We start from the raw sequence: 27,366 nt of genomic DNA on the forward strand, positions 1-27,366 counted from the left end.
AACATCACTCTATGCCTAAAAATCTCCTAGTAGAGGATAAATTTATTGGGCAAATTAGTTGCTTCAATGCCATTTGCCAATACTTGACATGGACTTGAAGAAGGATTGAATTAAGGAAATATGATTGAATAGGAATACTCAGTTTGTTTGATTTGAATTGGTTACTTCACAATTTCTATTTTATTATTGTAACTATGCATATCCATTATGCTGATTGGCCTGATTTTTTTTCACCCAATATAAATTTACAGCTGTGGAGATTCATTCAGACCAATTGTGCATAATGTAACTGAGAATGTAGAGAACTCGATAATGTCATTAATTTGAAAACTTTGCAGCCGAGACCTGGCATCTTTAACCTTAGATCCTGCAATAGCCAGTAATGAGTAGATAATTTCAGCAAAAGGAAGTGAGTGGAAAGCTAATAGTTCACATGTTGTAAACTATAATTTCTTAATCTCACTTTCTGTAGCAATTATTCTTTATCAAATAGCTTGATCATTATTTCTTCTTAACAAAGGCAAAACATGTCCAAATTACTAAATTAATTCAAAGTAAGCATGACAATCCAGAATTTTTTTCCCAGTTATAAGTAATTTTAATGATCAAAAGACTGTAACTAAAACGTGAATGCAGGTGTTGCTTTTTTCAGTTAGGAAAATCCATTTGCAGATAATAAACAATGGTAATGTAGACAAATGAGCAGATGAGATTTTAAAAACATATTTTTAAAGAACCATTTGGCCTGTATGCTTTTATAAATGAATTTAACTCAAGGTTAGATGAGTGTAAGTGAGTTGATGACAGTGGTTATTGTTGGAGTAAAGGGTGTTATGAAATTTTGAGGGTTCAATTATTTGGGTCTTTCAACAAATGCAATTTTATAGGGGGTATCCCCCTGTTTAAAATGGACAAAATTAATTTCAGTGTGGAGTAAGTAGGCAGTTTGCAACTTTTGGTGCAAAATAGCAGAATGGTCATCGGGTTTGCTCTAATGTTAATTTTGCTGAATTAATACTGGATGCCATTTTTATTCTGTTTTGCTTGACTGTCACAATGTGAAGGTTTTGGCAGAATTGAAAGAGTACGCAACTGAAGTAGATGTGGACTTTGTACGGAAAGCTGTGCGTGCGATTGGGCGATGTGCAATTAAAGTTGAGGTAATAAAATATATTTAAAATTATTACTTGTACAATAAGAAGTCTTGAATCCAGTTTGTAATCCAAATCAAGAATTCATAGAGCTTGAAAAGATCAGTGACTTCCACCCCATCATCAACCAAGGATAATTTTCTCTGGCTAGATCAGACAAGCTTGATGGCAAAGCAGAATGCAATAATGCTGACTAATGCAGTTCCAAATCATGATTTTTTACAGTAAAACTCCATTAATGTAGTGTACTCTAGATTTCAGTAGTGCTGGACCAATTGGTTTACCTGATTATCTGTTGCACAGTGGTGCTAGAGTTGCTGCCTCACAGCACCAGAGAACCAGGTTTGATCCTGACCTCAGGTGCAGTCTGTGTGGAGTTTGCTCGTTCTGCCTGTGGTTTCCTCCATGTGCTCTGATTTCCTCCAGGTGCGGGTTTGTAGGTTAAATGTCCTGTGGAGATTGCTCAGAGTGTATAAGGAGCGGATGAGAAAGCGGGATCACATAGAATTAATGTGAACGGGTGATCAATGATCAGCGTGGGCTCAGTGGGTGAAAGGGCCTGTTTACATGCTGCATCTTTCAATCAATCAATCCTATTCATACCCCCAATATACTTTTAAATTATTTTTTTTGGATGTTACGCAGTGATATAATCTTCCAGTGAGCCTGATGAGCTGAAAGAAAAGGCAGGACAAGGACTCTGTAAACTGAAGGGGTGCAAGGGCACTGATCCTAGTGAGGGAAGGCGATCAACCTGAAGTCGTTGTGCACGTGGGCACGAATGACGTCGGGCGGAAGAGGAAGGAGGTGCAGCGGGAGTTTAGAGAGTTAGGAAAAAGACTGAGAAGTAGGACGTCGAAGGTGGTTATCTCTGGACTGCTACCGGTACCTCGTGCTGGTGAGGCCAGGAACAGAGAGATAGAAGTATGAATTTATGGCTGAGGGGCTGGTGCAGAGAGCAGGGATTTAGATTTCTGGACCACTGGGATCTCTTCTGGGCTAGGGGTGACTTGTACAAAAGGGACGGGTTACATCTTAACAGCAGGGGGACAAACATTCTGGCAGGCAGGTTTGCTAGTGCGACACCTGTGGCTTTAAACTAAGTAGTGGGGGGGAGGGGTTAACAAATTGGGAATATGAAGATGAGGTTAAAGGGAATACAGGAGATATTGCAGAAGACTCTCGGAAGAATGGGAACAGAAGTTCTAGAGGGGAAAAGAGATTAAGGGCAGGGCCATTTGTGACCGATGTGAGAGGGGAGGTAAATACAGAAGTTAAAGTGTTGTACTTAAATGCGCGTAGTATAAAAAATAAAGTGGATGAGCTTGAGGCTCAGTTAGTCATGGGCAAGTATGATGTTGTAGGGATCACTGAGACATGGCTACAAGAGGACCAGGGCTGGGAACTGAATATTCAGGGGTACACAACGTATAGAAAAGACAGACAGGTGGGCAGAGGGGGTGGGGTTGCTCTGCTGGTAAGGAATGATATTCATTCCCTTACAAGGGTTGACATAGAATCAGGAGATGTTGAATCAGTATGGATAGAAATGAGGAATTGTAAGGGTAAAAAGACCCTAATGGGAGTTATCTATAGGCCCCCAAACAGTAGCCTCGACATAGGGTGCAAGTTAAATCAGGAGATAAAATTGGCGTGTCACAAATGTAATGCTACGGTGGTTATGGGAGATTTCAACATGCAGGTAGACTGGGAAAATCAGGTTGGAAATGGACCCCAGGAAAGAGAGTTTGTAGAGTGCCTTCGAGATGGATTCTTAGAACAGCTTGTATTGGAGCCTACCAGGGAGAAGGCAATTCTGGATTTAGTGTTGTGTAATGATCCTGATCTGATAAGGGGACTAGAGGTAAAAGAGCCATTAGGAGGCAGTGATCACAACATGATAAGTTTTACTCTGCAAATGGAAAGGCAGAAGGGAAAATCGGAAGTGTCGGTATTACAGTATAGCAAAGGGGATTACAGAGGCATGAGGCAGGAGCTGGCCAAAATTGACTGGAAGGAGGCCCTAGCAGAGAAGACGGTAGAACAGCAATGGCAGGTATTCCTGGGAATAATGCAGAGGTTGCAGGATCAATTTATCCCAAAGAGGCGGAAAGACTCTAAGGGGAGTAAGAGACACCTGTGGCTGACGAGGGAAGTCAAGGACAGCATAAAAATTAAGGAGAGGAAGTATAACATAGCAAAGAAGAGTGGGAAGACAGAGGATTGGGACTCTTTTAAAGAGCAACAAAGGTTAACTAAAAAGGCAATACGGGGAGAAAAGATGAGGTACGAGGGTAAACTAGCCAATAATATAAAGGAGGATAGCAAAAGTTTTTTTAGGTACGTGAAGAGGAAAAAAATAGTCAAGGCAAATGTGGGTCCCTTGAAGACAGAAGCAGGGGAATTTATTATGGGGAACAAAGAAATGGCAGACGAGTTAAACCGTTACTTTGGATCTGTGTTTACTGAGGAGGATACACACAATCTCCCAAATGTTCTAGGGGCCGGAGAACCTAGGGTGATGGAGGAACTGAAGGAAATCCACATTAGGCAGGAAATGGTTTTGGGTAGACTGATGGGACTGAAGGCTGATAAATCCCCAGGGCCTGATGGTCTGCATCCCAGGGTACTTAAGGAGGTGGCTCTAGAAATAGTGGAATCATTGGAGATCATTTTTCAATGTTCTATAGATTCAGGATCAGTTCCTGTGGATTGGAGGATAGCAAATGTTATCCCACTTTTTAAGAAAGGAGGGAGGGAGAAAACGGGTAATTATAGACCAGTTAGTCTGACATCAGTGGTGGGGAAGATGCTGGAGTCAATTATAAAAGACGAAATTGCTGAGCATTTGGATAGCAGTAACAGGATCATTCCGAGTCAGCATGGATTTACGAAGGGGAAATCATGCTTGACAAATCTACTGGAATTTTTTGAGGATGTAACTAGGAAAATTGACAGGGGAGAGTCAGTGGATGTGGTGTACCTCGACTTTCAGAAAGCCTTCGACAAGGTCCCACATAGGAGATTAGTGGGCAAAATTAGAGCACATGGTATTGGGGGTAGGGTACTGACATGGATAGAAAATTGGTTGACAGACAGAAAGCAAATAGTGGGGATAAATGGGGCCCTTTCGGAATGGCAGGCAGTGACCAGTGAGGTACCGCAAGGTTCGGTGCTGGGACCCCAGCTATTTACGATATACATTAATGACTTAGATGAAGGGATTAAAAGTACCATTAGCAAATTTGCAGATGATACTAAGCTGGGGGGTAGTGTGAATTGTGAGGAAGATGCAATAAGGCTGCAGGGTGACTTGGACAGGTTGTGTGAGTGGGCGGATACATGGCAGATGCAGTTTAATGTAGATAAGTGTGAGGTTATTCACTTTGGAAGTAAGAATAGAAAGGCAGATTATTATCTGAATGGTGTCAAGTTAGGAAGAGGGGATGTTCAACGAGATCTGGGTGTCCTAGTGCATCAGTCACTGAAAGGAAGCATGCAGGTACAGCAGGCAGTGAAGAAAGCCAATGGAATGTTGGCCTTCGTAACAAGAGGAGTTGAGTATAGGAGCAAAGAGGTCCTTCTACAGTTGTACCAGGCCCTGGTGAGACCGCACCTGGAGTACTGTGTGCAGTTTTGGTCTCCAAATTTGAGGAAGGATATTCTTGCTATTGAGGGCGTGCAGCGTAGGTTCACTAGGTTGATTCCCGGAATGGCGGGACTGTCGTATGTTGAAAGGCTGGAGCAATTAGGCTTGTATACACTGGAATTTAGAAGGATGAGGGGGGATCTTATTGAAACATATAAGATAATTAGGGGATTGGACACATTAGAGGCAGGAAACATGTTCCCAATGTTGGGGGAGTCCAGAACAAGGGGCCACAGTTTAAGAATAAGGGGTAGGCCATTTAGAACGGAGATGAGGAAGAACTTTTTCAGTCAGAGAGTGGTGAAGGTGTGGAATTCTCTGCCTCAGAAGGCAGTGGAGGCCAGTTCGTTGGATGCTTTCAAGAGAGAGCTGGATAGAGCTCTTAAGGATAGCGGAGTGAGGGGGTATGGGGAGAAGGCAGGAACGGGGTACTGATTGAGAGTGATCAGCCGTGATCGCATTGAATGGCGGTGCTGGCTCGAAGGGCTGAATGGCCTACTCCTGCACCTATTGCCTATTGTCTATTGTCTATAGTGCATGTGTGAGGGATACTGGGATTTCTGGTCCATTCGAAAGCAAATTATCATCGTTTTACTTGTACTTTTAATAGAATTAACAAATTACGTATCTCCAAACATTAAAGTAATTGAATTCTGTTAATGCAGTAGATTGGCACAAAATGTTCCTTTGTAAAGCAGAGTCAATAATGCCAGTCCCACACCTGGTTATCAGAGTTAAGATGAATGTTAAACCTGATTGGGGAATTTGAGGGTTTAATTGACTTTGGTGTTTTAAAAAAATAACATAAATTGAAGTTTAAATCAGCATTAATTTACAGTAAATTTAGTAAGATTTTTTCCAACTGAAGTGAAAAACTACTTAATGGGTTGTTTGTTTCAGCAATCAGCCGAGCGCTGTGTGAGTACGTTACTTGACCTCATTCAAACAAAGGTAAATTACGTTGTCCAAGAGGCTATTGTGGTAATCAAGGACATTTTCCGCAAATACCCCAACAAGTAAGTTCATGCTTTCTACTCTGATTTATCCATTTTATTTCCCTGCATGTTTTCAGTTCCACTTTAGTCACTTAGTGTGTGCAAATGCACGTAATATTTAAACAAATAAAGAAATATATATAAAGGATGATTGAGCCAAGCAAATAATAAAGGCTGCTGATTCATTCCAGGTTGGGTTTTTTTGTGAAATTTAATGTTATTCAGAAAATAATATATTTTCAGAAGAAAATGTTAAAAGCATTTGTGATATTTAGTTGTAAAGTTTGACAGAAATTACTCAAAGCAGCTTCACAAATTAAACCTGTTGATTTCTTGCTTCAGCCGGGTCACTTTTGACATTAATTTAACCATGTTCCTTGGCAGTTATAAATGTTAACGGCTATGTTGCCATAGAAGGTGAATTTAGTGAAAAATTATTTGCCTTGATTTTGCCACCTTCAAAACTTATTATTTTTAAAAAAAATTGTTTTGATATATTTTGATACCAGTGACAGCAAAACATAATTGCAAAGGAAAGATTGCTCCAATTGACTGATTACAGAATTATTCTTTTATAATCATGCTTGTTTTTATCTGCATAATCTTTTCTGTTTCCCCGGCCCTATTTTCCATCCTTTTTAAAATCCTAAAGTCCTCTGGTTTTATACCATTTATTTGAACCCACTCTATTTGCGTGATGTCTGGCAGATTTATTCACTCAAAGCTCAGCCTTTGCTGTCATTACTGAATGCAGTGGTATTAGCTAAAGTTTGAATAATCAAATAGTACCTGGCACACATACTGAATACATTTCTGTGTACTAGAATGAATGAAAATGTTTTGCTGTATAAATGTGCACATTATGAAGATGCTAAATTGCCCAGTTAATTCAGAGCCAAGATTTTAATTAACTGAAACATACGATTTCGGGTTTTCTTAATTTTGGCTCCACTTCAATCCACAGTTAAGTACTTCCTCCACATTTGCATTAGTCCATTGGATAGATAGATTCGGTGATTATTTTGCAAAAATAACATTATTGTGCATATACAGGGAATAGTGGCTGTTTAAAATCTTACTCCTGAATGCTTGTTGTTGAGGTATGAGAGTGTTATTGCAACACTTTGTGAAAATCTTGACTCTTTGGATGAGCCCGAAGCAAGAGCGGCAATGATATGGATAGTAGGAGAGTATGCAGAAAGAATTGACAATGCTGATGAGCTATTGGAGAGCTTCCTAGAAGGATTCCATGATGAAAGCACACAGGTAAGGAATAACGTTTAAATTTTCCGGGAAAAGTAATTGATATATTTACACCGGTTGTTGAGTCAACTACAATAGTGGCACTAAAGAGACTTTTGGATAGCCATATTAATATGCATGATTTGAGGGATATGAAATTTGTACAGGCAGTTAAGAGTTAGTCTTTGCATCACATTAGTCACAAACATAGTGGGCTGAAGGGCCTGTTCTTGTGCTGCACACAACCTTCTTGGGCTGAAGGGCCTGTTCTTGTGTTTTATGTTAGATGCTTCTAGGGAGGCCCAAAGGTAAGATAGTTGTTAAGACTCTTGTGAGATCCTAAAGCTGCAGTGGAAGAAATGCAAATGTTATGAAGGAAAAATACACGAGGCACTGGCACAAATAAAAGATTTATTCATTTATAATGGTCTAGGAACATTAAAGGAAAGTGGTAGAGTGGAATAACAGTTTAAAAATGTTTTGAAAGATGTGCAGTGGGAATAGTTAGTGGCCTTGCATTCCAAAACCAAAACTAATGCAAGAAGGCAAGTTAAAATCGCAGAATAGCAGTTTGAAAATTTGAATTCTGTTTTATAATAGAAATATCTATTAATAAAAGGCAAACTGAGCGGCTGGCTTGTCCTGAAAGTTCACTGATTCATTATTTTTTTGTTGAACTGGTGTCCTGCATGTTCTCAATCACACTCTGTTAACTTGGTCAGAAAAAGATAGCTTACAATAAAATGTGCACATATAATAAGTATAGAGCTTTTGGAGAAATAATGCCAGTGGATATTATTCCCAACGATACTTGAGGAAATGGTGACGTTTCAGGTAAGAACTCTTCTTCAGACATGGTATTGACATTATCTGAAACAGGGTTCCAACCTGATATGTCACCTATTCCATTTCTCCAGAGATGTTGCCCGACCTGCTGTTATTCCAGCATTTTTTGTCTGTCTTTGGTATAAACCAGCATCTGCACTTCCTTTCTACACATACTTGAGGGAGTTCTCTGCCAGTGTGATGCCTTCTTTATTGAAATTACAAAATTCCTTATTCGGTGAAACAATTTAAAACACAGCCAATAAAATGTGCAGAATATCATTAGAGTTCCCAAGGATTTGATAGTAATATTGATGACTTCTATTTACATTTTCTGTGTTAGGAATACTTTGTACTGTGAATGTAAAGTTGTTGTGGCATTGAATGCAATTTACAAATTCTAAGTCTCCAAAAATTTGTTTTTGCTATTTTGAACATCATTATTGAAAAATGCATTTGTGATATTTCATGGCATTTTTATGTTTTATAACAGGTCCAACTACAACTTTTGACTGCCATAGTGAAGCTATTCTTAAAAAAGCCGACCGAGACACAAGAACTGGTGCAACAGGTCTTAAGCTTGGCAACACAGGTTTGATAACATTGTTTTCCTATGTTTAGAGAGTTAAATAGTCGAGGGTATGCAAATTTAAAGACTGCAACCTTCTATAAATTGCAGGCAGCAGTATATAATTTCTGCTTTTTATTCCTTGAAGCACTTTTTGGTGTACTCTGGTTTGTGCAGCATAATGTAATAATCCTTTTGGAAGTGGAGAAAATTATTATTAGTGGCTAATTTCAGTGTACAGGTAACACTGGAATTTATGTGCTCAGCAAAGAAATATGTTGAGTTAATTTTTAATAGAGGCTTAGACTACGTGACAGTTGTTGCATGGTAATAGAGTGTAAATTGTTTAAAGAAACTAGCCAGAGATTTTGAGTTTTGCATGCTTATTTTATTTATTATTAACAACTTAACCCCTAGTCAGTCAAAAACGGAAAAATAATCTGTATTTACAGGGAATCTGTGAAAGTAGTGTTTTTGGACAGAAATGTACCAGCTGGGATTCAACATGAATGAAGCTGTAGGATTTGATTGAAATCTATACAGGGCCTTCATAATTTGAAGTAACACAGCAGAACAGAGACTATCGCAGGCACATTGCTTTAAAAACATTTTTTTTTAGTTCAGAGATACAATGTGGAAACCAAAGATACTAGAGGAACAAGATGGACCACTCCGTTGAAATCGCCTATACTGAAGTGTAGTACGCAAAGGAGCCATTTTAATAGGCAAAACCCGCCATTCGTTATGCCTCTCGCAGTGTAATCAGTGTTTTGGGGGAACAGTATATGTGATTATACCATTAAAATGCAGAATATATCTCATCTATCAATCCACAGATTTTTGTTATTTTTCTTTTTAAATGTTTCTGCAAGTTTCTGCCTACTAAAATGGTGCCTTGACGTACTATGGTTTTTAGGGTTGAGTGATCTATCTTGCTCCTCTATTATCTTTGGTGGAAACTGGACCTTCGGCCCACCGAGTCTGCCCTGACCACCAATCACCCCGTACGCTAGCACTATCCAACACACCAGGGACAATTTACAGAGGCAAATTAACCTACAAACCTATACATCTTAGGGATGTGGAAAGAAACCGGAGTACCTGGAGAAAACCACCACGGACACACAGAGAACATACAAACTCCATACAGGCAGCGTGGTCAGGATCAACCCAGGTCCCTGGTGTTGTAAGGCAGCAACTCTACCACTGCGTCACTGTGCCGCCCCATTAAATTATCTATAAATCTTGCAAAGAAATACTTATAAAATTCTGCAAGTCAGTAAAAAAGAAAGGAGACCTTGTGGAATAAAAACAAACCATTATTGCAAAACACAATTAGTAAAGCAAGTCTGAAGTGCAGCAATACTGATCCCACGATTTTGAATGGCTGTAGAAGCTCTGTTTATATTACATTCTGTTGTGGGAGCACAGTGTTAAAATGAGGCTATGGGGATCTTCAAGCTTTGCAAAGCGCATTGGAATTTGAGAAAATATCATTTGGTCTTGGGGACGGTAAAACTAAAAAGTTGTGCCAGAAGAAAAGTTTTCCTACACAATGAGTATGGAAGGTTTTGCAAGGAAATGCATGAGTTCCATTTAATTAAAAATGGCTGAGACCGTGAAGCAGTGGTTACTGCAGCTGTCTCAGAGCTTCAGTCACCTGAGTTTAGCACTGACCTCCAATGCTGCTTGTGGAGAGTCTTCAAGTTCACCCTTTGACTGTGTGTGTTTCTTTCGGGTATTCCAGTTTCCTCCCGCATCTCAAAAGACATACTGATTATTCGGTCAATTGACTACTGTAAATTGCCCCTGGCGATGGTGCCTGGTGGGAATATTATTTGCGTGCTAGTGAGCAGATGTGAAGGAATATTTTGCAGGAAAACAACTGGGAGAATGGGATTACTCTGGGAGCCGGCGTAGAATCAATAGGCCATATGGGTGCAAGCGTTGAGGTGCACCATTAATTATTATTAGAATCAAGATCACTCTCTGCATTGAATACATCCATCATAATTGAAATTTTGTCTTCCAATGCTGAACTGCAGTGACCGTGTCTCACGTTCTGCAACAGTGGGCTGATGTGCAGCAGTAATTTAATTCACATCGTGAAATTAGTTAAATATGCAGGCCAGTCACAAAGAGCTTTTAGTCGTGCTCTTAGAAACTGATGACTGATGAAGTATTTGCAACTAGAGGACACAGATTTAAAATAACTAGCAAAATACCAATTCCGACAATTAGCAGTAATCGCAACTGAGCGGAGGCATAATAATACATTACACAACAAATATTACTGTTCTGTAATTTTGAAAAGAAATTGGCATCCAAACAATGTTTGTTACATTGGCATTTCTTTAAAGGAAAGATAGAAAGCATTTTTCTTTGTTTTTGCCACAGAATACTCATACTTTCAGTAGAGATCTACCTACCTGCACACTCTGGATGAGATTTTTAACTCGCAGTGTTATAGAATTATAGAAATGTACACCACAGAAATGACCCCTTATCACCCCCTTCGCTCATGGCAATGGTGATGGCCTCTGGGTTTTGTCTGCTTCACTACAAAATCACCTCAAGATATCCCTACTTTGAAGAAGTTCTCCTTTCTCCGAGAGTTCTGCAATACCCTCTCTCACTGCTCCACCTCTAGTATATTTCCTCCTCCAGAGATGCTGTCTGACCTGCTGGGTTACTCCAGCATTTTGTGTCTATTTTCTATCTATATCCCATTTGCCTGTATTTGACCTGTATCCCTCTACTCCTTTCCTGTCCAAATGTTTATTTACTTAAGAAGGTTAAGCAAAATACCAATCACTAAAATTAAAAACTATAGCACCATCTGCAAGGAGAACTCGCATTTATATTTGTGAGCCTGTAGGTTGTAGGTTCTCCAACATTATTTTCATCCGTATGATTTTAATGTTGATCTAATGTGAACAGTGCCACAAATAATATGTCAATGAAATTGTGCTGGAATAAACTGTCAATTGCACGCATTGCTGCTGCTGCACATTACTGCAAAACCAAAGATTAGAATTCCATTTGCATGTGCAATGCCATCTCCAACTAAACTTTGAGAGGATAGATATTTCTTAAATTTTAAATTGCTCTAGACTTAATCTGGTACCTTTTAAGGGATCAGCTACCCCTGGTTTGAATTGTAGTTTTCAAGAAAGACATTTTAAAGTCTCTAATGTAGTTTAAACTTTACTTTAGCCTTTAGAGATACAGCGCAGAGACAGGCCCCTTGGCCCGCCAAGTCTGCGCCGACTAGCGATCTCCCCATACACTAGCACTATCCTACACACTAAGGACAATTTACAATTTTACTGAACCCAATTAATCTGCCAACCTGTACGTCTTTGGAGTGTGGGAGGAAACTGGAGCGTCCGATGAAAACCTACACGGTGACAGGGAGAATGTACAAACTCTGTACTGACAGTACCCGTAGTCAGGATTGAACCCGGGTCTCTGGCGCTGTGAGGCAGCAGCTCTACCACTGCGCCAGTTATCTATTTTTAGTTAGTGCAACAGTCCTTACAGGAAGTGTTTTAATTACCAGGCATTTTCTGCTGGGACGATTTATTTTGATAAAACTGTAATCTTGGTATCTCTCTTGATTACATTCTTTATTCTGTGTTTGTTAACCGAATGCTGCTATCAATAGCATATGCTCTCATGATGTGTAACTTGAGAATGATTTCTGGTGTATCGTTCTAATGTTGCAGGATTCTGACAATCCTGACTTGAGAGACCGTGGCTACATCTACTGGCGTCTACTATCCACAGATCCAGTAGCAGCAAAAGAAGTTGTACTGGCAGAAAAACCTCTGATTTCAGAAGAAACTGACCTTATTGAACCAACCCTCCTTGATGAATTAATTTGCCATATTGGAACACTGGCCTCTGTGTACCATAAACCACCCAGTGCGTTTGTGGAAGGCAGCAGAGGTGCTCAGCAGAAGAGGCTACCACCACGATCTGGATCGTGAGTACAAATATAAAAGCAACTGCAGTAAACCCTTGCGGTTTCAGACCTCTGTATAATGGATTTCAGTTATAGGTGTCCGTTCGTAGTGGCGCACAGCACAGCGGAAAGGCGGCGGGGGGGGGAGAGAGTGAGCAGTAAAACAACCTTTCGGAGGCTCGGGTTTGCAACGGCTGCCACAAAGCGTCCAGGAGTGTTGGATGCAGACGCGGCGTGTGCCAGTCGTCATGGCAACACAGGTCTTGGTCACCAGATAACGGCGCCAAGCTTCCGTTGCATCGCGCCCCCGCTTCCACTGGGTTACACAAAAAACTGGCGCCATGCTGCGGCTTCCGGTTGTGGGAGCAGAGAGAGTGAGCAGCATGAAGGCGGCGTGAGTACCGGGGCCATCCCTGGCACTGTATGTGTGGAGCTGGGGGCTCTGCGGATCCCGGCCTGTGAATTCCCACTGGTTTAACCCCCCTGATGTTTCTTCCCATCCGGCCTTGGGTTAAACATTGATATTCACCCTCTACACCTGATTATGGCCGATAATCAGCAATAATGGGCACCGTCCCCCCTCCCCTGTGGTCCGTTACGTCGAAGGTTTACTGTACTTCACCTGTTTTCTTCCAATCCACCCAAGAAATCGGAAAATAATGTGATTTTAAGGGTGTTTACTTCTGGCTTCTCAAAAGAGAGAGATCTTTAAAGCTTGAGTTTACCTCAGTAAAGTATCACATCACCCACAAATTTCATTTGGTTAGCTTATAACCCAGCAGTATGAACATTGAATTCTCCAATTTTAAATAATTTAATTTTACACTCCCCTTCCTTCCCTCCCTCCTTGCCCCCTTCCTTCACCCTAGTTATTTTACAATTTCCACAGTTCTCCACATCGTTTCTCTTGAGATCACACTTTCTCCAGTCAACAATGGACCTACCAGGCACCATCCTGCCAGAGGTCATTTGTGGCTGGCCCTGATTGGTCCTAGTCTTTTCTGCTTGTTTTGCCGTCTCCTCTTCGTTCCACATGCTTTAGTTCCTGGGCTGCTGATTTGTTCTCCAGTAACACCTACAGAATCAATATAATTATTAACCATTGTGCCTAATGTCCTGAATTGTTCTCTCTTCCCTTAGAAATGAAAGTACCGAGAGTCCTGATGTGGCTGCTACAGTGGCACCCCAGGCTGCTGAGCAACAGCCTGCTGTTATTCCTTCTCAGGGTGATCTTCTGGGCGATCTTTTGAATCTTGACCTTGTTCCCTCTGTCAATGTTCCTCCTATCCCCTCTTCAACAATTCAGATGGGTGCCATGGATCTGCTTGGCGGTGGATTGGACAGTTTGGTAGGCAAACAGCTAAAAGGCTTTTTAGTTCGCAAACCTATTTAGAAATTGTGAATGCACTTGTCTGATTTTGTTAAAAAAAAAGTGTGCAGTGACTTTTACTTGGCTGTAGAATTCATTTAGAGTTTATTTCCTGAATTGCTGGAGTTTTAACATTATGTAGGGTTTAAAAACAGAATAACTTTCTAAATTTCACTAATCAACCAAAGTTTTCATCCAATTTTCATTATAAAAGATTAGAAAACTTAAATATTGTTCATAAATTGTGTTCAATTGATTTTGCGTAACACTTCCTCTTATTTTCCTGTTGCTTTGTCTGTAAAGTTTAATCCATTCTATGATAGCAAGCTATTTTAACAAGTTACAGAAGTTTAACAATTCAATTGATGCATTGAATTGACATATTCCTTTTAGTTGATATGTTTTAGCTGTCGTTTGTTTATGTACTCTAATAATGCTGTTTTCTCTTCTTCGAATTTATGCTGTTCTTTTTTTTTCACTCCACTTCCGCTTGCATGTGAATGTCCTTGTGTTGCCTCTATCTATGCCCATTCGTGTTTGAAGATGGGCGATGAGACTGAAGGGGTATGACTGTCCTTTTGGGTGTTCATTTTTGTTTGAGTTAATTTTGAAGGCTAATAATTTTATGAATTTTATAATACCGGAATTGCTGTAGTTCTAATCATTTAAGTTTAACGGTAGAAGACAAAATCAACTTTTTGAATGTTGTAAAGATAAAATCAGAACTTAACATTTGTAACATTAAACACTTTTATTCAGAATTTCCTTTTACTTTTCCAAATTGTAATTTTAACTTTTTCTTTTTAAAGCTTGGCGGCGATCTCGGTGGAAGTCCAGCAGTAAGTAAATATTTATTTTATAAATGCATGAGTGGAAAAAAGCAGATGTCTTGTTGAAAAATTTTAAAGAGAAAGAAATGTCTTTGCACTGCTTTGCGCTTCTCTCATACAGCTGAAATTGGTGAACACTCAATCTGTGCAATCTGCTGACTCAGGAAATACAAGTTAATTCTTATTGCAGATGCAATTAGCTATTTGAATTTATACTCCCCTGTTACCACAGCGAGCTCCAAACTCATGTTAGTCGTCCAGCAATTGGCCACCACATACCGCTCAGTATGAGAACATTCTTCAAATATTTCCAATAGTATTGATGTATAAAGTTTATTGTTAAAAGAATAAAATAAAATATTAGCACTAGCTTTATTCCTTGACAATTGGACTTTTTGGCTTTCAGTACTCGCTCACTTCAGAAATAGCTAATCCGAACCACAGTTTCACAGTTTATCACTTTCATTCATTCAAGATACAGTTGCATGTTATAGTCTTAACAGGCTTCTTCTGCATTTCATCAACGGTAACATACCATTTGATACTCAATGGTTCTTGTTGTTATTCATTGGAAGCAACACCATGATAACTACATGTTACATGAAGCAAAGCACCAAGTGCTGGAGGAATTCATCAGGACAGGCAACATCTGTGGAGGGAATGGACAGGCAATGTTTCGGATTGGATCCCTTCAGACCTGAGAGTCTGAAGAAGTGTCCCAACTCAAATGACACCTGTCCATTCCTTCTGAAGACATTGTTTAATTCACTGAGCTTCTCTAGCACTTGATGTTCTGTTCAGATTTCCAGCATCTGCAATTCCTTGTATCTCCATCTTAATATTTATATTATCTGTGAATGATGATTTTTGTTATAAAGTGGAGTCGGTCTGATTTGAATGCGTAAGAAAACCCACAAACTAATTAATATAGAATTATTTTATTCTTTTAACAATAAACTTTATACATCAATACTATTGGAAATATTTGAAGGATGTTCCCAAACTGAGCGGTATGTGGTGCCAATTGCTGGACTACTAACATGAGTTTGAAGTTCGCTGTGGTAAAACTACAAGAAGGTCATTTAAAAACCCAATGGTGTTCTTCAGAGAGAGAAATCTGCCTTCTCAACCTAGTCTGATCTGCATGGAATCCCAACCCATTAATGGGATTACATTTAAGTGCCGCCTCAGCTCAGGAACTGGTTGCGATGGATAGTAAATGCTATGTTCTCATTCCGTGAAGGAACAGAAACAATAAGCACTGGTGAGAATCATATAGCCATACAGCATGGAAATAGGTCCTTCGGCCCAGCTTTCCCAGACCGACCAACATGCCCCATCTAAACTAGTCCCACCTGCCTGCATTTGGCCCATATCCCTCTAAACCTATCCTATCCATGTAGCTGTCGAAATGTTTCTTAAATTTTGCAATAGTACCTGCCTTAACTACCTCCTCTGGCAGGTTATTATTCACAAAATGCTGCAGTAACTCAGCAGGTCAGGCAGCATCTCGGAAGAGAAGGAATGGGCGACATTTCGGGTCGAGACCCTTCTTCAGTCTCGACCCAATACGTCGCCCATTCCTTCTCTCCCGATATGCTGCCTGACCTGCTGAGTTACTCCAGCATTTTGTGAATAAATACCTTCGATTTGTACCAGCATCTGCAGTTATTTTCTTATATATCCTCTGGCAGGTTATTCCATATACCCATCACCCTTTGTGTAAAAAAAAAAGTTATCCCTCAGGTTCCTATTAAATTTCCCCACCCTGCCTTAAAACTATGTCCTCTGGTTCTCGAAAATTGTTGGTTTATAGACTCTGGCTTATAAGAGTTTTTTTGTAACAACTTTTTCTTAAAATTGCAATATATTCAGATTACTTCTACTAGTTACGCTACTGTTTTTGAATTGATCAAATAATGCTCTCTTCAAAAGTGTACACAAATAAGAGCCATTAGTTTTTAATGTCTGAAATACAAAATGGGAGACACTTGCTTTTTGCTGTCCATGCAGATTGGCGCTGGTTATGGTACTCCAGCAGTGATGCCAGCATCCTTGAACGCCACAGTGGGAGGCGGCTTAGGCGACCTGTTTGATCTCGCTGGAGGAATGGGTGTACCGTCTGGTTCTTACGTGGCACCCAAAACTGTAAGCATTGAAGTTTTCTTGACATTTTTCCAACATTGAAAGATTATCCCACCTCCCCACTACTTGTCCTGCATGTCTCTCTGCTGAGGGTAGTCCTGCCCCACCTGTACACTCTCAATAGTCTACCTCTGTCTTGTCATGCAGTCATCGAGAAAGTTTGACACATCCACTCTTGCATGTAGGACTAGCAAGATACACGGTATCAGAGCAAATATTTAGTAGTAGCATGTGTTATTTGCCACCCTTTAAAACGTACATTTTTAAATATAATATAACAACCCTTGTTCTGCTTTGGTGTGGTCCAACTATCTTTAAGCACTTGAAGATAACACATTAATTTGTCTCAACAGACCCAACCTATTTCTGCCCAGATTCCTTACTGCTTTTCAACAAGACAAACAGCTAATAATTGTAATGTTTACCTGTGACTTATTTTGAGAATTTTCTATTAGTTCTCATTTGAGCCACAAAGATGGGGTACATCCACTGACAGGCAATGGGAAGTTTTAAACACAAATTTTCTTTTCAATACGTCTACTGCGTTGTTAAAATTCCAGGCTGAATTCCCATGAACTGTATGATTAATGTTTTTCTGCCTCCATTTCTATATATATACCAAATGATTGATGCACATAAATGGCTAAGAGATTATAGAAGATAAATTGTTAGACTGTGGTGTCCTTGCATAAATGAAAATCTCTGGAAAATCTGTCACTTTAAATTTGTGTTCTTGACTGCAGGTGAAATAACTCACTAGTCTTCAATCTCCCATTCCAGCTCTCAATAAAAATAAGCTCTCCGTTTGATAGCAGATATTTTATTAGGGTTTGACAGCTTTCATCTGCACTTGATATTTTAAATCAGCATTTGAAAATGAAGATCAAATATTTTACAGGCATTGATATCTCAAGTTGGTAACTCCATAAGCTACCTGATTGAGCATTACTGAACTTTGCTGCATGTATTGTGTGACTGTATTGTGTGCATATTGATTAAACTGACATATTTTGAAATTAACCCCATTCTGTTTTATAAGAAACCTACTTTAGTTTGTTGAAGAAATGTAATTTGAGCCTTTTGCAAACCTGAATACAATGCATATAATTTCACTTACATTTTGTGTATTCCAGATTTTCTTGAAATTTTCTGGAAAACTACAATGAGATTTATTTGAAAATGTAATTTTGATTTATTTTTTCTCGGTGTCATCAAACCATATTAACTTGTTAAATAATGTTTGTTGCACTAGATTTGGTTGCCTGCTGCAAAGGCCAAAGGTCTTGAGATTTCTGGTACATTTTCACGTCGTATGGGTCATATCTATATGGACCTCACCCTGATGAACAAAGCCATGCAAGTAATGTCAGACTTTGCCATCCAGTTTAACAAAAATAGGTGAGAATTTTATTTGGGTGGGGCTTAAACCAGTATTTTTGTAACTGGCCGGTCTATTACCATAGAACACAAAGTGCTGGAGTAACTCAGCGGGTCGAGCAGCATCGCTGGAGGACATGGATAGATGACGTTTTGGGTCATGACCCTTCTTCAGACTGAACAAGGCTACTGACCCAAAACATCACCTATTCATGTCCTCCAGAGATGCTTCTGATCCACTGAGTTACTCCAGCACTTTGGGTTCTATGCATGATTCCAGCATCTGCAGCTTCTTCTGCCTCTTTGATCATAGAATTGCATTAAATCCTTTTATTCTCAATAAGTTCCATATTTAAGTTTTTCCATCATTTTGCCCTATTTCTGAAACTGCTTTGTGGTCATTTAAAAAATACACAAAGTGCTGAAGTAAATCAGCATCTGCGGTTCCTTGTTTCTACATTGTGGTAGTCTAACATTTTCTAGAAACCTGTGGTTAAAATTTAGGTTGCAGTTGACAACTATCATTAGAATTCAGGCATGGAAGTCCCGATGAGGTCGCGATCGGCCGCCTCACCTGGCCTAAGCTCATTTTCAGGAGGACCTGCGGTGGGGGAGGGGGGTGGGATTTTGTCTGGATTAAAGGTGGGGGGGGGGAAACCAGCAGTTGCTGGAAAATCTCTGCTGACCTGTACTTGGGAGGTGCGTAAAGTTTTGAAGGTGAAGGTAGTTTGCTCGTCACTGATTAGAGCAAATATTTTGTATAACCATCAACATTTCAATAAAGGCACTTTTAAGATAGTTATGCACATTTGGTTGTTCATAATATGTCCCACCAGATAGCAAATTTTTGATTTTTCCAGACAATTTCACCTGAAAGCTCACCTAGAGAAGGAAGTCTGCTTCCTTGTCCAATCTAGCCTTGTCTGATCCCAAGCCCACTAATGTGGTTGACACTTGTACTCGGTTTTAGGACATTTGGGGATGGAAATTAAATGACAGCATTCCACATGTCCAAATGTCCACATCAGATGAACAAGTAAATTTAAAGAAACTCTTTTACCAGAATGATACTCGGATGAGAAGATTAATGTTGAGGCAAGTTACTTATCACAACATTGTTCATCGCAGTAAAATGGCTGAAAGAATGAGTAGCTTTAGTTTGCAGAAGGTGAACTTGAATTAACACCTCATTTCTGACAAGAGTTTTCAGTCTGAAATGTTAGCTCCATTTGTTATTCCACTGACACTGCTTGACCTGCATTCTCCAGTACTTTATTTCATATTCCAGCATCTGCAAGCTTTTAAAAAAAATTGTTTTAGTTTGGACCGATTACAAGTTTCATTGCACTTTCAGCAGTCTCTGATGATGATGCTTCCTTACATGACGGTTGTATGATATTTCAAACCTCTAAGAAGTTGACTGAAGAGACTGCCAGGATTTTATTTTTTGCAGGTTGTTTAAGATTTGAGTAAGGAGGAACTTGAGGAAACATTAATTACATTTCATTGTGAATGAATGAGAATAAATGAAATCAGCTTTTGAAAGGAAATTGGGGGGGGAAACCAAGATACGGGGAAAAGTGCTGGCTAGTGGATTGACTTTCAAAAACAGGACATAGGCAGAGACAGAATAGTCTGCTGTGTTGGTGTTCTGTGATTCCACATATCGTCTACTTTTAAAAGGGTTACTAGGCCATTTTCATATGTCATTTCCAGCTATGACCTGTAACGGTTTGCAGCTGGCTGAGATATCCCATCTCAAGCTGGTGAGAGCACCATAGGTTTATGCAAGTGTGAAGCCACACAATATGACAAAGTATTAACATGAGGAAGTCTGCCACTTTCCAATCCATAAATAGAGTGCTTTAAGACCAGAAGAATACTAACATGGCCTCATTGTTTTAAAACAAATGAAGGAATTCACTGGATAATTGCAGGCAAAACATGAATTGTGAGCAAAGTAATAGAAAAAGTTCTGATTAACAATGTGAGTCATTATTTTAAATGGCACAGATTAATTGGGGCTGTCAGTATAAATTTAAGGGAATACGCTGGCTGATTTGGAGATGCAAATATTTATTTATGTCCAAAAGCTGGTGGGGTCTGAAACTTAGTCATTGAGTAAGGACCTGGGATTCAGCAGGGAAACCTGCCCTTCAGACCAGCTTGACCATGCCAACCAATAAGGTCCCTCTATTCTAGTCCTATTTGCCCATGTTTCTTATCCGTGTGCCTGTCCAAACATCTTTTAAATGTTATTGTGCCTACTCCTGGAATGGAGGATGCAGAAATCCTAAAGCCTATAAAGTGGTACTTGGTTAAACAGTTGATGTGGGGGAACATACTCTGGGCTCTGGACCAAGGGCCTAGAGTATGTTGTACCACATCAACTGTTGATGTGGACCAAGAAATGGACACTGGGATTAGGCTGGAAAATTGTTTTTGTTATGGAGGTAATTAGCTGAATTGTGGCCATGTGTGCCCTCGTTTAGCGGGAGTGATGAAGCTATTTCATTTATAGTATTATCTGATGTGATTGGATAGCATGCAAAAACAAAGCTTTTCACTGTACCTCGGTACACGTGACAATAATAAATCTAATCCTAATTCAGCATTGACCAGGACCTGAACAAAATCTTTATAGCTAGAAAACCATTCATATTTTGGATGCCTTGAAATACAAATGTCTTGACCTTGTATTTTTTTCTCTGATTTTTAGTTTTGGAATGGTCCCAGCTGCTCCCCTGCAGATCAATGCACCACTTACTCCCAACCAGACCATTGAGGCTTCGCTCCTATTGCACACAGTTGGTGCAGTAATGAAGATGGATCCTCTCACCAACCTGCAGGTCTGAACTAAGTGATAACTAAATATTTTGTCTACTCCAGGTTATTACTAATTCCTTTACCTCCATCTCCCAAGCTCCATTATTTCAGTAGGAATTGAAGTAGATAGAAAAATTTGGTGAAACCTAGTCTTTGATCCATAATACGGTCAAATTGAGTAAATATTGAACTGATGCAAGTAAAACTATTTGATTGAGGCCATTATGCCATTTTTAAAAAGTTAAACGTTTAAGGATTTTTTTCTTGGTTGTGGTGAGTGAGGTTTAGGTAACTTATTCGTGGAATATAATGCTGACAAAGGGTATAGTTCATCTTTCCATAGATGCTGCCTGATCTGAGCTTTTGTTTTTTACTTGTGTAATTTCCCCATTAATTTTAATTTATTCACTTCCAAAATGTTCCAGAAATGGTTTAAGTCTGAGGGAAGGAGTAAAGTATAATCATAAATTGTATCTCTGATGTGGCAATCATTTAGGTATGTCAGTACCTTTTGGGAACTGGTTACAGGTCCTCCCCAGGTTACGGCAGTGTTCGGTTCACACGTCGGAAATGCAAATGCAAGCAGAGTTCCCACCTGGCAGAAGGTGCCTGCAGCAACTGGCAAATCCATCCCACCAGTCTCGCGAATATCGTTTGTATGGATAGGAAATGTTTAGAGGGATATGAGCCAAATGTGGGCAGATGGGACTAGCAGAGATGGGGCACGACTTTATGACTCTGTCTGAGCTGCAGATAAGTTGGACATTTGTAAGCTGGTGAGGACCTGTACTGGAAAAAGAAAGATGCTTTCACTGGATTGCTATTTGATTTTGTGAAGTTTGAAAGCACTTAATTTGATTGCTAAACAGACTAAATCTAATGTACATACCAACCATGCAGCTGTATACAAAATGCTAGTTACTCCAGCACTTTGTGTACACAAGATTTCAGCACCTGCAGCTCATTGTCTCCACCCATGCAGTTAATGGCCAGCTGCTATCTTTATGGTGAAGTTATATTTTCAATATTTAACATATTGCTTTTGCCATATTCAAGAATTAGTTAAAAACATTTATCTTCAACTTAGTGTTTTACCCGAATCATTGAATTATAGGATTTCATTCTTGCTCTCTATAATCGCCAGGCTATTAAAAATATGAACTAGGAACCTGCTTGTCTCCATGCTTAAATTTCTGTGTGAGAAGCATATAGAGAAGCACAAAAATTATTCTGTTTTTAATGTATTTTGATGTACCCATGTCCTGAATAAAAATCTGCCTGGTCAATTTTGAATCCTTAAAATTGAGCATGGAATGTGTTACAAGCCTCACATCTTTTCAAATAAGGCATTTTTTAATAGGCTCCACACAGCAGTATTTCTGAAAGCAATTTATAAACTTGTTATGGAATTATTGAAGGCTTTGTTGCTAGTGAACTCGTACTTTTGTCTTCCTAGGTACAAATAGGTTTTCCTAGGTATAAGACTAGAAAACACCCAGAATGCCTTCCCAAGGGATGGCTATTGATCAGATTTTGCTGAAGCAGAACACAGAAGGGCCTTTGACAGCGTTGTCCTTGCAGATTTTGCTTTTAATTTTTTTGGTCGGGTTGGCTACTGAAATGAGAGCTGCTAGGAAAGTTGGAGGAATGGGAAATGAACAGCCCAAAGACCAAAGTGAGCAGAATCAACGTTAAATCAGGCGCAGAACAAGAAATAGAAAATTAGATGGAAGAAAAGAACTAAAAGACATTAAAAAAATTAAATCCAACTTCTTTAACAATTCCAATAATAAAGTCATTACATTCCCAGGTGAATATTAAACCATAAATTGGGTGCAGAACAAGAAATAGGAAATTAGATGGAATATTAAAAAAATTAAATCCAACCTCTTTAACAATTCCAGTAATAAAGTAATTACATTCCCAGATGAATTTTCAGTACCAGAAAGATTGAACGGTAGTAACTGACACTTCATATCATTAAAAGGGTATATATACTTGGCAAGGCTTAACATTTCCATGAATACTCAGTTTGCAATTTCATGGCATTAGACGCTTCTCAAGTGTGAGGTTAGTGGTAGGGTATTGTTTTACAAAGGTAACGGCAGAGTAGTGCACTGGAACATCAACTCACCCCCTCAGTTGAATTTGCATGCTCTTTGCATGCTTGTGTAAACTTGTCCAGCTCAATAAACCAAATTTGTAATCAGCACACGATCCTGACATCTTCCTGTTGGGCAGTGGAACGAGTACTCAACAATTGTAGCACAGTCAATAGACAATAGACAATAGACAATAGGTGCAGGAGTAGGCCATTCAGCCCTTCGAGCCAGCACCGCCATTCAATGCGATCATGGCTGATCACTCTCAATCAGTACCCCGTTCCTGCCTTCTCCCCATACCCCCTCACTCCGCTATCCTTAAGGTGTATGTCATTCTAAATAATCCTCTAAATGGGTTTTCAACTGATTGAAGTAACTGTATTACATTTATACTATAACATTTGTCTACGACAGAACAGCAATGTTGCACGAAAGTTAAAACTAATTGTATTTTTTTAACTTTTGTGAGTAGGTTGCAGTGAAAAATAATATTGATGTCTTCTACTTCAGTTGCCTGTACCCAATTAATATATTGTTTTTAGAAGAAGGAAAGCTGGGTAAGTTCTTGCATTCAATTGTTTAATGGTACGTTTCTTTTTTTGCATACAGTTCAGTGACAATAATGCTATACATTAGGCACAGTCATACTGAATATAAGGGCATAAGATAGTAGACCACGCTAAGTCTGTTCATGGTGCCCTGTTTTAGATGCCAGCTTGTACCCTTAAAATTCGAATTTGTAAAAGAAATGTTAAGAGTCCAGAGGTCAGGCGATGTGTTGATGTCCTCCACTACTGCTCCACCACTCCGTGGCACTGCAGGCCTTGTCTGATCCACACGCTCGGCCACTTGGAGCAGTCTACTTGAGCCCCAGGCTGCTTCAGGGCCTACTCTGCCAAAGTTCTGTGCATTTACCTAGTAACAAAGGTTCTAATTTGTAGTGGATATTAACCACCGCAACCCTCCACCCCCCAAGCATAGATGGCTTGCGTTTGGATGCAGTTCAGTTCTCTACAGTGAATGTGGAAAAGTGAGCAAACTAATGGAATTAGTTCTGAACTTTCACACAATTTCCACAGTTATTAAAGTATGCCCTAACCACCTATTCCATTTGATGCAAGATTAAAACAGACGTTATATTGAATTTTACTATTATTCATCTGCTTTCCATACGGGAAAATATTCATTTTTTCATACTTTCTTTTACCTTGTATTTTTTTAAATGTTTTTGTAAATTTGTTAATGATAAATTTATCTCATTGTCTTGTGGAATTTAACTTATGTTGGAATCAGTAAATTTTACCCAACAGAAAAACAAATTCAATCCTTGGGCAATCTGAAATATCTTTCTACTTGGTGTCATTTTCCCTGCCCTTGCACCCTATATATTTTCTTTTCCAAAATGTTTCCATTTCCCTTTAAAATTCACTGCATACTCTGCTTCTACCATTTCATATTCTAACAGTCCCCCAATTTGGGAGGAAAATTCTTGTAATTTCTAGTTTGTTTATAATTTATTTTTCAATTTCTGACTCACTGGCCAGGAAAATAGATTTTCTTAAATTAGTAACAACGCTAAACTTAGAATTTGAAGTTGTGCCAGTCACACATTTTAATCATAGCTGAGTTGACTTTTCCGTGGAATCTTTTGGGATGATTCTGGTTCTCTATTGACTCAAGCAGGTTATTTGGTGACATTACAGTCATTCTTGAGGCTTCGTGATTTTGGTTATTAAGCATAAAAGTCAAATACACATTGAACAGCTGGTTGAGTAAACAATGGATATTTTTAATGAAAATAACTGCAGATGCTGGTACAAATCGAAGGTATTTATTTCACAAAATGCTGGAGTAACTCAGCAGGTCAGGCAGCATCTCAGGAGAGAAGGAATGGGTGACGTTTCGGGTCGAGACCCTTCTTCAGACGGTCGAGATCCTTCTGAAGAAGGGTCTCGATCCGAAACGTCACCCATTCCTTCTCTCCTGAGATGCTGCCTGACCTGCTGAGTTACTCCAGCATTTTGTGAAATGGATATTTTTTAATATTCCTTGTGTATTAGTTTGCATACAGGCTCTCCCTTCCCATATATATAGCATGCATTCAGACCAATTTCAAGTTAGCAAAAGGTACTAGTGATTTTTCACATTCCAAGAGGACTATTCTGTGGTGCAGATTTCACATATCTAGATCACAGAACAGTACAGCACAAGACTAGGCCCTTCGGCCCACAATGACTGTTCCCAACATGATGCCACAACCAACTCTTATCTGCCAGCACATAATCCAGATCCCTCCATTCCCTGCATGTTCATGTGTCTATCCAAAAGTCTCTTAAAAGCTACTATTGTTTCTGTCTAATCACCACCCCGGCAGCACATTCCACACTCACTAACCTCTGTATAAAAATAAAAACATAGCCTGCACATCTCCTTTAAACCTACCTTAAAGCTATGCCCTCTAGTATTGGACATTTCCATCCTGGGGAAAAAGGATCTGACACCTCTACCCTATCTATGCCTCTCATAATTTAATATATTTCCATCAGGTCTCCAGGCAATCTCTGGCATTCCATAGAAAACAATCCAAGTCTGTCCAACCTCTCCTGTAGCTAAAATCCCCTAATCCAAGCATCTGTCTGGTAAACCAACTCTACATTCTTTCCAAAGCCTCCACATCGTTTCTGTAATGGGGGTGACCATTATGGAGTTGAGCAGTTTAGCTTTTGTAAATGGATTGATCTCTTTCCCAAATGTCAATCCATGTTCCAAGACATGATGCCAATCAATATCCATTTTGGAGCTATACCACTCTAGCTGTCCAACCAGTTCCACTGCTCACATCCTTGTATTCCTCTTGTTATCACACCTTTCCCTGCCAACAATGCACTATTATGGACTTCACCCAGCACGGCAGAGGGCGGCACGGTGGCACAGCGGTAGAGTTGCTGCCTTACAGTGCTTACAGCGTCGGAGACTCGGGTTCGATCCTGACTACGGGTGCTATCTGTATGGAATTTGTACGTTCTCCCCGTGACCGCGTGGGCTTTCTCTGAGATCATCGGTATCTTCCCATATTCCAAAGACGTGCAGGTTTGTAGGTTAATTGCCTTGGTATAATTGTAAATTGGCCCTAGTGTGTGTAGGGTAGTGTTGGTGTGTGGGGATCGCAGGTCGGCGCGGACTCAGTGGGCCAAATGGCCTGTTTCCGCGCTGTATCTCAAAACCCACCCTTCTTGAGGTAATCTGCTGCCAGCCTTGATTTGTTCTGGCCTTCTCTCGCCTCCAGTTTATTTCCCCTTTAGTGTTTACCAGCTACATTAACACATGTCGGCTGGCTAGGCCTTGTGAGCAGCATTAGCCTACGTGACCAAGAATGGTTGGCTATTAAGTGTCTCAGGGGTATTACATTTTGATTGACAGCACATTAGTAACTAGATGGAGCCATTTAATTTCATATACATTCATTCATCTACTTAACTTTCTCGTTTAATGTCTGGAAATGTCACTTTTTGCTGAGGAGTAATCCCTAGGTGTCAAAGCACTTAAACGCTCAATCTTCAGATGTAAATGAAAAATGCACCATCGGGAAAGACTCTCACTTGGGAAAGGCATTAAAAGAAGCCTACATTGTTCCTTTTGACTGAGCATGTTATGGTCAAATAATATTCTCCACAGGCCGATGGAATTTAATCACTAATTTGCCACCACAGAGCTAGCTTTTCAGATTATGGTTTAATTCTCTAGAGTACGATTTGAATTCACAGTCACTTCACTGAAAGGCAAGAATGTTATCCAGTTAGGGCACATCTAGTTCTAAAGACTACACTTGCTAAGCAATCTCGTGTACAATTTTACTTTTTCCTAAATTCAAGTTGCCAAATTACTTTAGATTGAGTTTTGTGCTTGCAAGGAACAGGAAGTAAGCTTTGCCTGATTACTTTTCGATCCAAAAACCTAGATTTGTATAACCCATAGTACTTTTCTTTCCTGCAGATCGACAGATCTTTTTGGCAACATGGAAAGACATTCCAAATGAAAATGAAGTACAATTTCAGATCAAGGACTGCCACCTTAATGCAGGTAAAATGGTTAATTTACTCTGGTCAATGTGTTAATTCATGGACTTGGCATTTCCAGCTTGTAAAGTTTAAATTCAACAGCTATTATTGTTTTCGCAATAGAACCAACACGTTGTGAATATTAATTTGTCGCAGTTAGTTTGGACAACATTCAAAATTGACTGAAAGGATTCCAGATGCTGGTTTCCATAAAGACAGCGTTGGAGTAACTCAACGGGTCAGGCAGCATCTCTGAAGAACA

At 39.6% G+C, this 27,366-nt stretch overlaps 1 protein-coding gene across 2 annotated transcripts in view; it reads left to right on the forward strand.

Moving 5' to 3' along the window:
- The window catches only part of ap1b1 (adaptor related protein complex 1 subunit beta 1), a 62,578-nt gene that overhangs the window by 27,068 nt on the left and 8,144 nt on the right, over positions 1-27,366 (forward strand). The window contains exons 9-21 of one of the 2 annotated variants that reach the window (XM_078421537.1): positions 1,065-1,160; positions 5,701-5,816; positions 6,896-7,061; positions 8,356-8,454; positions 12,159-12,418; positions 13,538-13,745; positions 14,310-14,330; positions 14,576-14,605; positions 16,610-16,744; positions 17,994-18,139; positions 20,838-20,967; positions 23,519-23,603; positions 27,040-27,126. In XM_078421537.1, coding sequence (XP_078277663.1) covers positions 1,065-1,160; positions 5,701-5,816; positions 6,896-7,061; positions 8,356-8,454; positions 12,159-12,418; positions 13,538-13,745; positions 14,310-14,330; positions 14,576-14,605; positions 16,610-16,744; positions 17,994-18,139; positions 20,838-20,967; positions 23,519-23,603; positions 27,040-27,126 — 1,579 coding nt within the window. The remainder of the gene's footprint in view (positions 1-1,064; positions 1,161-5,700; positions 5,817-6,895; positions 7,062-8,355; positions 8,455-12,158; positions 12,419-13,537; positions 13,746-14,309; positions 14,331-14,575; positions 14,606-16,609; positions 16,745-17,993; positions 18,140-20,837; positions 20,968-23,518; positions 23,604-27,039; positions 27,127-27,366) is intronic. The other variant, XM_078421538.1, reaches the window with a different exon arrangement.

The sequence above is a fragment of the Rhinoraja longicauda genome, chromosome 25 (genome assembly GCF_053455715.1).
Source record: "Rhinoraja longicauda isolate Sanriku21f chromosome 25, sRhiLon1.1, whole genome shotgun sequence".
NCBI lineage: Eukaryota > Metazoa > Chordata > Chondrichthyes > Rajiformes > Arhynchobatidae > Rhinoraja > Rhinoraja longicauda.